The sequence below is a fragment of the Myotis nattereri genome (genome assembly GCF_964212035.1).
Source record: "Myotis nattereri genome assembly, chromosome: 2".
NCBI classification, from domain to species: domain Eukaryota; kingdom Metazoa; phylum Chordata; class Mammalia; order Chiroptera; family Vespertilionidae; genus Myotis; species Myotis nattereri.
In genome coordinates, this window is record NC_138076.1 from 187,695,774 (window position 1) to 187,710,030 (window position 14,257).

Consider the following 14,257-nt stretch of genomic DNA (forward strand, 5'->3'; position numbering starts at 1 on the left):
GTTAGAGCAGATCTAACTGTCAATACAGTGAGTGGAGTGGAGTCCGGTAAGGGGGAGCTTTGGTGAGAGAGAGATACTTTGATATTTTGGAATGTTAGAAGGGTGAATGTGAAAAATTGGAGGTTGGGGATCTAATTACCCAACCATAATTGGGGGCTAGGGAATAAGTTGCAGTCCTCTCAACTCACCGCAGATCAATTATGTTAAGAGAACATCTGTAAGTAGAACTTAATGAGGTCCATTAGAGCAACATGTACAGCCTCCTCTAACAGTACTTGTCAGCTTCTTGGATGGGCTGAAGGAAGCTGCTAACTAGGGACCTGGCGAGGTGTTTAAATACTGGAGGAGCGGCGCTGGCCCACTCAGGTTCTGTATGCAGTTCGGGAGGAAAGTGGGGAAGAGAGAAGCACAGAGGAGAGAGGCGGAAGGCAGGGAGGCAGAGGTTTCTTGCATTTGTGTGGCTGAATTTCGGAGAGTGGTGGTGGGTGTGTGTGTGGTGGTGGTGGGGGCACCATCCACCTCACCCTTCGCTTGACTGAGACCTTTGCCTGAACCAGGACTTGCAGCTTCCAGGCTGTGCTGCTCTGCTCATTGCCTCCCCCCACAACCTGTCTGCTGCCCTCCAAAAAAAAAAAAAAAAAAAAAAAAAGGACAGCAACCTAACAGAAGCATCTTTGGGACGCCACAGAAATCCTTACTGAACACCCGCACACAAAAGTACTCTGTGAGGTGTGTTTTAAAGAGAGAGGCAGCTGAGCACTTGAAGACGTATTTAGAAATAGACATATAGGTATAGACCCTGTTTTCTTGTGGGAGATCTCCTTTGAGCAAAGGTAAGTGGTATATATCTAATCATCCCCTGAACACCCCCTCCACCCCATCCTGTCATTCCTCTCCCTTTCCCCCTCATAAAGGTATCACAATATAAGACCCCTGAAAAGACAGTCTGCTTTTTTTTCTCTTTCTCTCTCTCCTCTCTGTCTCTTTAATAGGGGTTGGGGTGGTGGGTGGATTAAGTAAATTGTCTCATCAAATGTATGATGAGCTGCAGGACCAGGGCACAGGCAAAAGGGAATCGGACCAAGAAGAGCTAGCTCTTTATGGCAATCCTTTTGCAAAGATTTCCGAAGGGTCTGTAATTAAACTGGGTAGTTTACTCTCAGGAAATGAAGAAACTGCTTGCCTGGCTGGATCCAACCTTTAGCTTGGCTGAGTAAACAAAAGCACAAATTCTTCTTTCACTTTTTCTCTCGCGGGAGGGGGGAGACTTTAGGGTGGGGGGGGAGCCAGGAAAACAGGGGGTTTGCTGAGGGTTAATGGTGTTTTTCGCAGAGTGTCAGCAGAAGATGATTAAATTCCACCTCTTGTTCACCAGATCACTTTGTGTGCACTTGTATATTTCATTGTCGGCAACCGCTGATGATCACATCTGTGCAGTACATTAAGTGGCAAGCCTCTTCATCTGCACGGGTTTTTTTCTGATGATTTTTTTTTCTGTGAATAATTCATATGATTATGAAGAGAAAAACTGCTATTTTCTATCTCTCTCTCTCTCTTTCTGTAGCACAGATTAAAAAAAAATCTTGCTGTAAATTGCGTGATTGGGGAGATAGCCTGCTTTCAAATAATTTAATTCATGACAAAACCTAATTACTGTCAGGTAATACCCTGTCAGCTTTAATGCATTTCATCAGTCATAATGAAAAGAAGAGCATTTTATGACCCATCTAATTATCATTACATTTTAGGGGAAAATGAATGGCATGGAGCTGAATGTTAACTATTCCATTTTATTCCTTTACACATGTGGTTTGGCATATTATTCACTAAGTTCCTCTCTCTCTCTCTCTCTCTCTCTCTCTCTCTCTCTCTCTCTCTCTCTCTCTCTCTCTCTCTCCCTTGCTTGCCCATACAATTGTGGGGTAAATGGTAAAACTGAGAGAAAAAAAAGATTGGGGGGGGGGACGCTGGGGGTGGGTGGGAAACACAATTAGAGATCTGGGTGTTTGTCCCTTAAAAAAAATAAGGTGACAAAGTGGTTCATGTCTTTGCAGGTTGGTGTTGATATCGAGAATCTTACTGCCACAGTCCAAATAGAGTACTAATTACTGCGAATGATGTCACCGTAGGCAGAGGAATAATCCCATCATTTAATTAGTTGAATGATTTAAACAAAGATTTGCATAGATGCACTAATCAGTTGCCATGAATTACAGAGCAGCAGTTGCCAGCGAGGGGTAACAGATCATACAGTTGGAGGGAAAAAAAATCTCATCTCCTTGAACATAATTAATTTAATTGTCCTCATTAGCTGTACCATTTGTTTTGATTTTATTTCTCCCTTTCCCCACACATACTTCTCCCTCCCTCCCTCTTTTCTTCTTCTCAGAGCATTGGCTGAGAGAGAGCGCATGAGACACACACACACACACACCACATGCACACACACTGGGGTGTTTCAGAGTGGCTGGAGCAGAGAGGTGGGGTGCAGCAGCGGGAGCTGTGTGGATGGGTGAGGTGCATGTGTGCCTGCTTACACGGGCCAGAAAAGCCAAACTTAAGAAATCAGCCTATGTACGGAACAAATCATCTGAAGGGGTTCTCATTAATCTGCCGTCTGTGACTTTCGTTATTTTTCAGGTTAGTTCTGAGTTTTGTTGCCTTTTAAAGGGAGAGGAAAGCAAACTACATACTATATTATGATGGGCTTATAAAAAAGGAGGAGGGATAAAAATCAGTTATCAATGTTGTATCATTCTATATGAAGAGGAGCATAATTTAGCCTAAGTATTCATGGGGGAGGGGCTGCCTTTATTTATTTACTTACTTATTTTTACAACTAGAACTAGGTTAAAACTGATGGTGCTGAGAATAAAAAAAGTTTTTTTGGAGTTCAACAAATGGATCTTTCTTGGCCTTTAAAACATTTCAGCCAGGGTCATTCAAATCTGGACTATTTTTAAGCTTGACCTTTGACCGGGCTTTAGAGAATCTGGGGAGGATGCTAAGATAGTTGCCAAAAAGAGATGATGACTTTCCATTTTGAAAAAGAAAAAGAAAAAAAAAGAAAAAGGAATAAGATACTTTAAAGCTCCCAATGGCCGTTACAGATGTAAAGTTAAGAGGAGAAAAGGTTGGGGAGAATGGGACCTACATCAAGAAGGAAAAAAAAAAATCTGACCAGGCCTCTAAAATAAGTCTATGAAGACACTCCATGGCTCTTTGGCCAAGTTAGTCATGAGAACACGTTTATGGGTGTTCTTGGGTGTTTTTCATTCCGGCATGTACATTTTAAATGGGGAGAAATTCAAGTAGTTGCAGGAAGTGTTTAAATGGGGGATGGGAGGGGGATGGGAGTATTGGTCCATGGGGAACACGTTCAGCCTGGTGCTTGGGCCGTTAGAGTAGGGGAGGAAGGGGAGTGTGTCATCTGTTGGAGCCACTCATGTGGCAGAGCTGCCTGCGGAGCAGCGACTTTCGAGAGTTCATGAATGGGAGTCAGAGACCGGGCAACTGCAGCCACCCCCAGACACTTATGAAAGGGGAGGGCTGTGTGCTTTCCCAGGGCGTTCTGGTAGCAGTCGGCTTCCCTGGCTTTTCTTTTAATTCCCATAATTGGCGGCTTCAGAAAAGGCTTTGGAATAGTTTGCTTTAAATGTGTCCACCTACTCCCAAAACGCCGGGGTTATTTTAGGCGCCCCACTCTTTTCCTGGGAGCTCCTTCGCAGGACTTCTTTTGAACGGGTCCAGGAGGTAGGGTCCCTCCCGAGCCGCCTCCTGCAGAGGTCACTTTTTTTGTGCGCGGGGTCGTCCCCAGCGTTTGTGAGCAGCATATGCATGCGGCTGTGCTGACGGCACTCGCAGGCTTGTAAATTTTCACCCTGGGAAATTAGCAACAAAGCCCGATCTGTCTCGCGGCTGCTTTGCCACTTTCCGAGGGCGGCTGTACTTGACTGAGCTGCAGAACAGGCACAGGAGAGCGAGCGAGCGAGCGAGGGAGCCAGCGAGCGAGGGAGGGAGAGAAGGGAAGGAGAGGAGAGGGGAGGGGTGGGGGCGAGAGGTAAATAGTCTTCAGTCGGAAGGGAGCTGCTTCTCTGTGGTCTTGACAAGCGCTGCCGGGCTCCGCCGGCTCAGTAATAACGGAGTGACCTTTTCTCGGGCTGGATGCGGTCTGGCTGGGCAGGGATTGCGTTTTGCAGCTGAGAGCCCCGGCCGCCTTCCGCGCGGCTCCTTGCGTGCTGCGGGGGGAAGTTGTCTGGAGCCAGGACCGAGAGAGACCGCCTCGGACTGCGGTTGCCTAAAAGGAGGACACCTGTGGCTCAGATGCGATCAACACCATTACTTGGCGGATCCTGGAGGACCTCATTATTGTAAACTTAAAAAAAAAAAAATAGAGATTCCCTCCCCCTCTTTTTTTTTTTTTCAAACAATGCTTCTTTTTGACCTTTCCCAAGGAGAAGCGCTACAAAGCAGCCACTGTGCTTTCTGAACCGCCTCCCCCTGTATCGCTTAATTGAGAAGGTAAGTGCGGCGACTGTGTACACACGCGGCGGCTGCTTTGCGGTGTGTGTGTGTGTCTGCGGGCGCGCGCGTGCGTGTGCGGATGTGGGTATTTTTTTTTCTTCTTCTTCTCCTTCTTCCCCGAGCCTCCTAATGAGGCATAAACTGGAGCTGCAGCCCGGCTCCGCGCTGCAACTTTTGCTCGGGCTGCAGCTCTGCTGAGACGGTTTTGCTTAAATCATATGAGGCTTCATTATTTTTATGATGAGACATGAAATGCCCGCGGAAGCTGTGGCTGGAAGGAGGGAGCGCGGCTGCGGCGCGGAATGTTTCAAGTCCGACTCGAGTGGGTAATAGTCAAAGTTCACGCCGAATTGCAGCATTTCCACACCGCTCACCCCCGGGGACAGAGGGGCAGGGAGAGTTTGGCAGGAGGACAGGTTCGCTGCGGTCCGGCCCCGTTAGGCAAGGAATTCGGTCCCGGATGGGTTGGGGGAGCCCTCTGCTCCTGACTTGCTGGAATTCATGAACCCCCACCCCCTACCCCCAAGAGTTGAAAGAACAACCTTTGGGTTCCTGTTGACACTTCTGCCTCTCCCCGCTCTGCCACCACACAGTGTGGCTCCGACGAGGTGGGAAAGTGGCTATTTGGGAAGGAGGGGGGTGGTCGGGGAGAAGTGGCCAGAAGAGTGAGATTCCGTGGAACCAGGTGCCTATGTCCTAATAGGTCCCGATTCCAACCGATGCAGCACATTTTTACGGGGTGGGGAGTGGGAGGTGGGGAGGGGGGGAACACTTCCCAGATAGCTGTTATGAAATACAACTCAGATTTATGATCTTTTTCATATTGAACATGATATGCTATGCTAACGCTGCATGTGACAGTTTAATCAAATCCATTTGTTACCGCGAAGCTCAAAGGGGCCGCTGGGATTTCAGGATTATGGGCAGAGTTAGGGAAGCATGTGGCTTTGTCATTCGCCATCGTTTTGCACACCGCCACCCTGCGAGGGGGCTCTCTGTGTGCGCCGCGTCTCGTCTGGCCGCCCTCGTCCCTTCCCCCACCCCCTGCCGCCACTCCGACCCGCTCCCAAAGTGGCTTCACAATAGTCGGTCCTCCAGCGGTGTAGGCAGCGCTCCGGGTCCGCCCTCGAGCTAAATAAGGAGACCCTCTCAGCGCCGATCTTTGGGCTTGGTGCTCCATGCGAAGCCTCCGCAACTCAGGCACGCCTAAAGCAACTCATGCAGAAAAAGGAGAAAAGTTTTGGTAAGGTTACCATCTACCATGGATGCACTTTGCCGGCGCTCGGCGCTCTTGGCTGCTCCAAAGCCCTCCCGGCTCTTCCGCTGCTTTTGTGTCTTTCTGAACGATCCCAAATATTATTGTGGTAACTGCTTTGAAAGACGGCCTGCTTAAACCAATTAATCTGGCGGGGTGCAACAAATAACTGCTACATTCTTTGCAAACCATCCCTGTGTGGGTGCAAAGACACAACCACAAAAGGCTGGAGCATAACTCCGCAAAGGGATTCTTTGTTAGAGTGTATGTATGTTTCTTATTTTTTTTTTTTTATTTTGCATGTGAGCTGCATCAAAATTGAACTCAGTCTTGCAAATCTCTTGTTGGCCTTTGCCAAGCACTAGCACTTTGCTGCCATGGTAACTGTAATTAAACTGATAAGAGTGGGAAAATGTCAGTATCTCTGAGCCTTGCAGCTGCATTGGAGAAAAAGGGAATCAAATTGGTTCCCAGCTCCATTGCTCAAATAGGGGAGGGGTGGTGGAAAGATGGGGGTGGGGGGGGAGTTGAAGGGGCAGAACAGAGTTAAGCAGCTCCAGTGCCTGAGATCTGGGGACATCTATTTGCATTGTTGTCCCTTAGGGGGCTGCAGCCTGTAGGGATGCTCTGGGCCAGTGAACAGAGAGAAACAAGCTTTTAGGCCCAATCCAGTTCTCCAATCGGGACTGGGGGCTGGGAGAGGATGAAGATGGGCAGGAGGAGAGAAAATCTTTTGTTTGGTACCTCTTGGCAATCGAATGGCCGTGTTGGCCAAATTCTTTTAATCTGTGTCACTGCTCCCAGCTGCAGAACCCGCATTCCCATTTTAGCATCTTCCTGAGGCACCTCATCTCTGCCAACCCCCTTTATGTATTCCCTCTAACAATTCCTTCTCCCAAATTGTTCCCTGTGAATCTTCCGACGGGGACAAAATGTTTCCCATTCAGTATGGGTAGTTAGTCCAAAAATATAAAAGACTGTGTCTAAGTGCTGCAAATCTTTTATTATGATTATTTTTTTAAACCCCTGTGTGTTGTGGAGTTGTGGTTACTTTGTTGTGTTAACTACTGAAGCTGAGACTGCTCGGATGAATGGCACAGAACAAGGGAACATAATGGAGGCAATCAACCGTTAGGCCGCCTCACAATGCAATCCGGGCAATTAAAAGCTCACCAGAGTTTAAATGAAATGGTTCTACTTATTTCTGCACACCACACTGCACAGGCTATTATTTATGTCTTTTTTTAAAATTATGATTTCCCTTAAACTGTCAAATAACTCAGAATGGCAGGGTCTCAGAGGCAATAAGAATTTCCCTCAGAACAATTTACATGCCAATCTTAAACTAGTTATGAGTCCTGATGTGCTCTGAGCAACTTGTGCCATGTTTCTCAGCTCCCCAGACCTGTGCTCTGGATAGTGAGGGGAGGTTGCTGACTGCTTGATGCCTTTTTAGGTTCATGGCAAAGTGGCGACTGCAAAATAGTTCTTTTCCTACAGCTGGTAAAGTTGCATGGTATTGAAAAGATTTCCCCTTCAAGAGAAATGTGAGGATGTTTGCTAAAAGAAGGCTCCGGGATGGAGTGTAAAATATCAAACTCCTTTTCCGCCCAAGGCCAAACAGAATGCAAGAGTTTCAAATATTAATTGGCCTCTGAGTGCTAAATTAAAATGTCAACACAACAAAAACATTTTGTGAAGACAAGCAGGGTAGTGTTGCGTGTGCCAAATGTTGGTATTCCCTGTCTTGGTTGCAAAGCATTTTGAATAAAAGATAGCTGACCTTCCAGGCTTGATGGTGGTAACGCAACTCAGAAATATAGCTTAGCTACAACTCAGAAGGATTTTTACAAAATAAATGTAGCTTTGAGATATAGAAAATAATTGCCTTAGAAACTGGATAATGAGAATGGCCACTCATAATATATCTCTAGATGTTTTCAATAATGAAATCCAGAGTATCACTTAGTAAATCAAAATTTCTCCCTCCCCTTAGGTGCATGATTAAGAGGCTCTAGGGTGAGATCTGTACTATAATTAATGGGATTTAATCCTTGTGGAACCTTGCTAGAAGACAGTAACTAGTTCTGATCAAAGAAACTTCATTTGTTAGAAGTTCTAGAGAGTGAGACTTAGCAGAGCTATCAAGGGTTATGATTAATCTACACTAGCCCTTCAGCTCCTTCAAAGAAAAGGAGCAGAAAGCAGGCTATAGGAATACCACCTGCTCTTCTGTTCAAAGCCAGCTGCTAGTTTGCAGCTCCGGAGACCACAGCTACGCAGATCACGCAGAAAGAACAGGCACACTGCTTTCTTCCGTGCCATTGCCTACTCTACTCCCCTAACCAGAGAAGTTAGTTTCTAATGGAAGTCCAACATCATCACAGTATTATGTGCAGTGCATGTAATATTTGTAGCTAGGAAAGTTATCCATCTGCGTGGATACTGTGCCTTGATCTTTCTTATCGGTGTGATTTAAAAAGGAAAAAGATAGTGAAGCTAATAGAGGCGAGGTCTTCCTCACAAGGCATCAGAGGAAACTGAAGGAGGTTTAACTCTTTTGGAGGAGGGAAGCACGCAGAAAATGTTCAAGACTAGAGCTTGGCATTTCTTTTCTTGACGCTGTTTCAAGTGCAGGCACATTTGGTGTTTTGTATCCTTCCGTGTCCAAGTTTAGAACTTTGTGCCTAGGAGAGGAAGCAGGATAGAGCAATGACATCGCTAGGCTGTGGGAAGGCCACCAAGTGTAGTGCTTTAACTCTGGTTCAGCTTTCAGCCAGTACCTTAACCTCTCTTAGGCCTCCGTATCCTAATTTGTAAAATGAGGGACTTTGGAATTGATGGATGCCTGTGATACTTTACAGTGCTTAAAGTGAGTTATTTAATAAATAGGAGGCTCTGAATAGTTAGTCCAGGGTTGTTTTTAAAGCTGGGTATTAGGAAAGAAGAAACGCAGGCGAATGTGCTTTCAAATTTTAGTCAAGTTGTAAAACCCAGCTAGACCCTTGTTTATGATGGAAAGATATCTTAAAAAATATAGAAATATCCCTCTGTCTAGGATAGCATTATATAATATATGTACTGTACATATTACATTCACCTCTGTATGTATAATTATATGTATATGTGTGTATATATATAATATATATTCAGACTTTGCCTTCTGTTGTTTTCTTCTATAAATAAGTGCATGTGAAGGGTAATAAATTACATAATCCTATACTTCAGTTTTATATAAGAGTAGATAGTAGTATATAGTTAGGTAATCTGCCATTAACACAGGCACTGAATGATGCTTGAGAGTATACTTTTTTATTTTAACATAATGAATACTTTGAAATATCAAGGGCACAGAAGGAAGTATTTGGATGCAAACAAGTAATATAGGATTGGTGAACTTTTGGGGTGACTGTACTGTGTACTTAACTACAAGCATCTTTGCTTCTAAGGATAGTGTCATCCCATTAGGGTACACTCTCCTTCTGTCATCAGGCACCTAGTAAGTGAAATTTTTAATCAATAAACCCCTCCCCCCAATTTTGACTTTTGTAGTCTGCATGGACTATTTTGTTAAATAGCTTTCCTTTAAGATTGGTAGCCATTTGCTCACATTTTATCCCGAAAGGACCCGCCCTGTGTATAGAATGGCGACACTACACAATTATTTAACTTCGTGGACACAGTGTCCTTTTCCTGGGACCAACATGAATTCACTACTTTCACCACTCTACGTGTACGACTTCGGAAATGATTTGATAAGAACCTCACAAAGTTTGAGGCGCTCTGTGTCCAGAATATAGTTTGATTTTAGTACAGTCCTAAAAAAGAGAGAGTCTCACACTCCTCAAAGGAGGCACTCTGAAATATGTAGCTTGTTTGAGGTCTTCTGACATCCTATGGCTCTGTCTTGCCGTCCCAGCTCTCTCTTTTCGTTTTTTGTCTCCTTTTAGGTATACAAATGCTCTCAGTCCAGCCAGACACCAAGCCGAAAGGTTGTGCTGGCTGCAACCGAAAGATCAAGGACCGGTATCTTCTAAAGGCACTGGACAAATACTGGCATGAGGACTGCCTGAAGTGTGCCTGCTGCGACTGCCGTTTGGGAGAAGTGGGCTCCACCCTGTACACTAAAGCTAATCTTATCCTTTGTCGCAGAGACTATCTGAGGTAGGACTTACCCTTGCACACCAGTGATGACTGGATTCCTTTTAAAGTACTTTTGTAAGTGTATGTTTTGGTTTGTTTCATTTCCTTACTGCCAGCCTATAGTCCTGAAGGATGTTGACCCGTTAGCCTTCAAAATGTTGCCAGGTGCCTGTTAAGCAAATGATTGCTTAAGCAGTGGCCAACAAAACACAGTATCTAAAAGGTTTCCATTTGGCTTGCCTGGTTGCTCCTAGTTAGGGGCAGATCATTCGACTGCCTGTATTGTCATGTTCATGTCAAGGACGTATTTGGTAGAAATCAGCATATACATTTTTTTTTTTATTAGACCCTAAGCGACAAGGTGGGCCAAGCAGAACACGAAATACGCAGCTGACTTTCTGTTTCAGATTTGTCAGAGAAAATCTGTTAGAGATTCTCAACTGGTATTTATTAGTATATTTATTTATTAGCCAATTTTGAAAACTTTCCCAAAGTGTGAATACATCTTTCCCCCACGCCGTTCCAAGTGGTCATAGCAAGATATCACTGAGCGTGAACAGCCTCAGACTTGCCAGTAGCTGTATGGAAATTAGCAAAGTAACCATCGCCATCCTTGTGGGGAAATGACAGCCACTGTCCTCACTGCAAACATCTGGAGAGTTTCAGGACCCGACAGATGTTCTTGCTTATGAAGCCATGGAGCTGACTAAACTTGTTTCCCAGCATTTAGTACTCGACACATGGACTTCTATTTAAAGGAAGATTATTTGGCTTTCCAGGGAACTTTGTGACTTGATTCGGCTGCACATTACTTATATTAATAAAGTTGGCTCAATCAAATTAGAGAAGTGATATATGGCATCATTTGGGTTTTCATATTTGATATGATTAATCATGTTCCTAGTCTAACATTAAGAGATTTATTTTTAATTGTCCCCCCTTACGACACAAAATTTATCAGTCAGTGGTAACTCCTTAACCATCTTAGCTATTTGGAGAGGTACTTTCTAGGAAATTTAGCGCTTCTTGCTATAGAATCCAGTTATTTCTCAGTCCAATTTAATCTTTGATATATAAAAAAATTACTGTTTGCTTAATAATAGTTACAAGAGGGCGAATGCAGTACTGTTTTTGGAATTCTAGTCTTCCCCTTCGTAGGACTGCCTCGTCTGACAGCCTCCTGCCTATGGCCACTTGTTACTTCTCTGTGTTCTCTTGCCCAAAATACATGCGAGGTGCCAACAATGGCAAGTGACTCTTTATACCAGGATTTCCTTCATTGTGGTGGCACAGCTAACCAGAATTAACTTATTGCGTGAATTCTCCTAGAACTGCAGTCTTTGAACTTTTCTTTTTGAAATAAAAATTCCCTCTCTGCTCATTGTGAATCAGAGCCTTGTTTCTACATGCAGCATTTATTTTGTTTTTAATGACTTCACATTGCTTCCTAGTTTGGCTTTATCATTACTAACCAATAAGTCATGGGTTTTTGAATCTTTTTGACTTTTACTTTTGTTTACAATTGTAGTGTTTCCAGTGGATTTATGTCGCCACAATTACAAAATAAGTCGTTTTATAGAGTCTGGCAAGGTTAAGGCGTCCTAGTAAGTAGTAAAGACAGAATTAAGTTAAATTTAAAGAAAATTTTGAAAATACCTAGAAATTTTTAAGTTAAAAATATAAATTTGCCAATGAAGTACCTGTGTCTTGAGTGAAGCAGTTTTGCAGTTGTCAATATAATAGCAAGCGAGAAAGTAACCTTGGACTTATTCTTCCTTATGGTAATAAAATATGATGTTCAATTGCTTTGATATCTCAAGTACGTGTTTTGTTGAAGAAAATTTTCAAATGAGTCCATATTGTTGCCCTTTGTAATATAACGTTTAGTAAATTTCTGATAGGCTTAAACTTTTAATGCTTGTTAACTTATTTTTAGACATTCATACTCTCTCAGATATAAAACCTGGTCCTGATTGCCAATATATTCATTTCTCAGGGTACAATTTCCTCTTAAATTGGTCATTACCACATTAATGGCTAGTTGTTATGTTAACAGCCTACAGGTTGTTAATATTTCAGACTAAGTTGTTAACAGCAAGCTTATCCCTTATTTAAACTGAAGGTTTGTTTTATATAACGTGACTTCTTTGGCAACTAGTAATTCATCAACACTTGAAAATTGTAGAAGTGAAATGAGAAATTGATATGTGAGTAAAAACACTGCATTATGTATTACAGATTATGCCACCGATGTGGTAGTTTTTTGTGGGAAGCATGTAGCTCAGTGATATTGCGTGGATGTTCAATAGTATATGTCTCTGGCACATTGAAATAGTCTGATTCTGTATGTGAGATGGGCAAATACAATCAAGCTAATGTTATTTACAAATTAGTATCTTTGAATGTGTACAAACAGTCATCCAAAATGTTCATTGGATGCCTGCTGTGTGAAAGGCATACTTTTAGGTAATGGATGAAATAACTAATTAAAAAAGGGAGATGTACCTAAAATTGTTACTACCTAATCATTTAACAATTATACAAAATGTGCAATATGACCAGTGAACAAGTAGTATTCCGTGGCTATTTTCCTCCTGGTTCTGCACATTTCCTGTCTGTATTTTGCATAACCAGTGCGTAACCATTTCAATCCTATTAAAAATGGCGTAGTTTTGTTTTTGGTCTTTGGATATTACATAATTCCTTTGAAGCATCAGACAGGCCATACATAACTTACAGGTCTGTATTTCTCTGTCTAAGTTACTGGGCATCTAAATAAGAATATAGAAAATGATAAAAAAAATTGTTTACCTGTACTAATAAATTATTTGTTATAGGCATTATCCTGGTCTAAAGAATTTTTTTCATGTCTATAGAAGAGTGACCTATTTTTGATAATTGTATTTAACTTCCTAATAACTTCTTTGAAAAAAAACACACACAACCAAAACAAACAAACAAAAAAAAACCATTTTTAATTCTGAACAATGATTCCTAAAGTTCTAATGTTTTATTTTGCATTGCTTGGAGCAATGATAGTGATGACCTGTTTTTACAAGTTCTTTAAGTAATGAATACACAAATTTAAATCATAAGATATTTCTTACGAGTTATCAAAACTATGAGTGTGATAAATTTGATTCCCCTCAGATTTTTTTTTCTCCTTTGTGGCACAATTAATATACTTAAGAAAAAGAAAACATTTTACAGCTTATATGCTAAGTTTCGAATCTGAACAGTTCATTTTCCATAAAGGGGCTGGAATAATGTATTTTATTCTTCTTTAGAATATAAAATGCACGGGTCTGATGAAAGAATTTGACAGTTTGTAGGACTGTCCTCCGCCTTCATTCGTTACCTAAAGGAACAGAAGGATTGCCATTCAAAAACTTCCTCTATTAACGCACTTTCTGACTTAACCTATGAAGTCAATCTGCCCATCAACCTTTATATGTCAAGATGTAGAAAGGTACCTGTTAAAAATGTATCCAATGCATTTAGAACTTTATATTATTAAGAGATGAACTTATGACCAATTAGAATGGCAGCATCTTCGTACCTTGAACTAGAGCTTAAAATTCATAGACTGCCTAAAGTAGATGAACAATTATTGTATAAAAGTTAGCACAGTTTTAGTAATGGTATTTATAGGACTCTACTCACTACCTCACTATCATCTTTATTTCAGTTTGGAAACTATGAATGAAGTAGTTAATGCATAACCAGAATTTTAGAATTAAGATTTTTGTGGCAAGTGATAAGAAATCAGAACCAATAGAAATAGCAAAATATTTTTCAACTCGATGGCAGTAAAGGATATCAGAATCTATCACTTAATTTTTGGGGTAATTTTTGGTGTGTTTTTTGTTAAGCTTAAAATTTCTTACTTGTGGTATATTTTAAGCATTAAGTCCATATAGGCTGTATCTTTTACCTCTATGAAAAGTGTCTTACACAGAGAATGGACTCAGAGCTCTTTGCTGTGATATATGCCATAGAAACTACTTACAGCTCTTCCTATATGAGAAGCTGAAAATGTCTTATATAAATTTTAATGCAATATTCTATTTTTATATGTGAGGATGATCTCTTTAAAATGAAACTACTGAGAAAGAGTGATGCTTCGTGCTCCGTCAGAGTTGCCAATTAACAAAAAACGGTTTGAAGTTGCTGTGCTTACTACAAATTAATGCTTTAATATAATGCTATAGTAACTTTAAAATAGAACATTAAAAGCAATGGCTGCATAAAACATTAATCTAGCTATTGCTTTATTTCACACAGATCAAACCTGGTGCCTCTAAATTTTTACATAAGGTTCAATTAATATTAGTA

General features: G+C 42.0%; 1 protein-coding gene across 5 annotated transcripts in view; it reads left to right on the top strand.

Moving 5' to 3' along the window:
• Nucleotides 1-410: 410 nt before the first annotated feature.
• LMO3 (LIM domain only 3) overlaps nt 411-14,257 on the top strand; it is a 58,288-nt gene continuing 44,441 nt past the window's right edge. The window contains exons 1-3 of one of the 5 annotated variants that reach the window (XM_081082610.1): nt 2,429-2,640; nt 4,455-4,521; nt 9,730-9,943. In XM_081082610.1, coding sequence (XP_080938736.1) covers nt 9,738-9,943 — 206 coding nt within the window. In that variant the 5' untranslated portion in view covers nt 2,429-2,640; nt 4,455-4,521; nt 9,730-9,737. Of the gene's footprint in view, nt 834-2,274; nt 2,641-4,454; nt 4,522-4,645; nt 4,847-5,445; nt 5,768-9,729; nt 9,944-14,257 lie in introns of those variants that run through there. The other 4 variants (XM_081082611.1, XM_081082609.1, XM_081082607.1 and 1 more) reach the window with 4 other exon arrangements.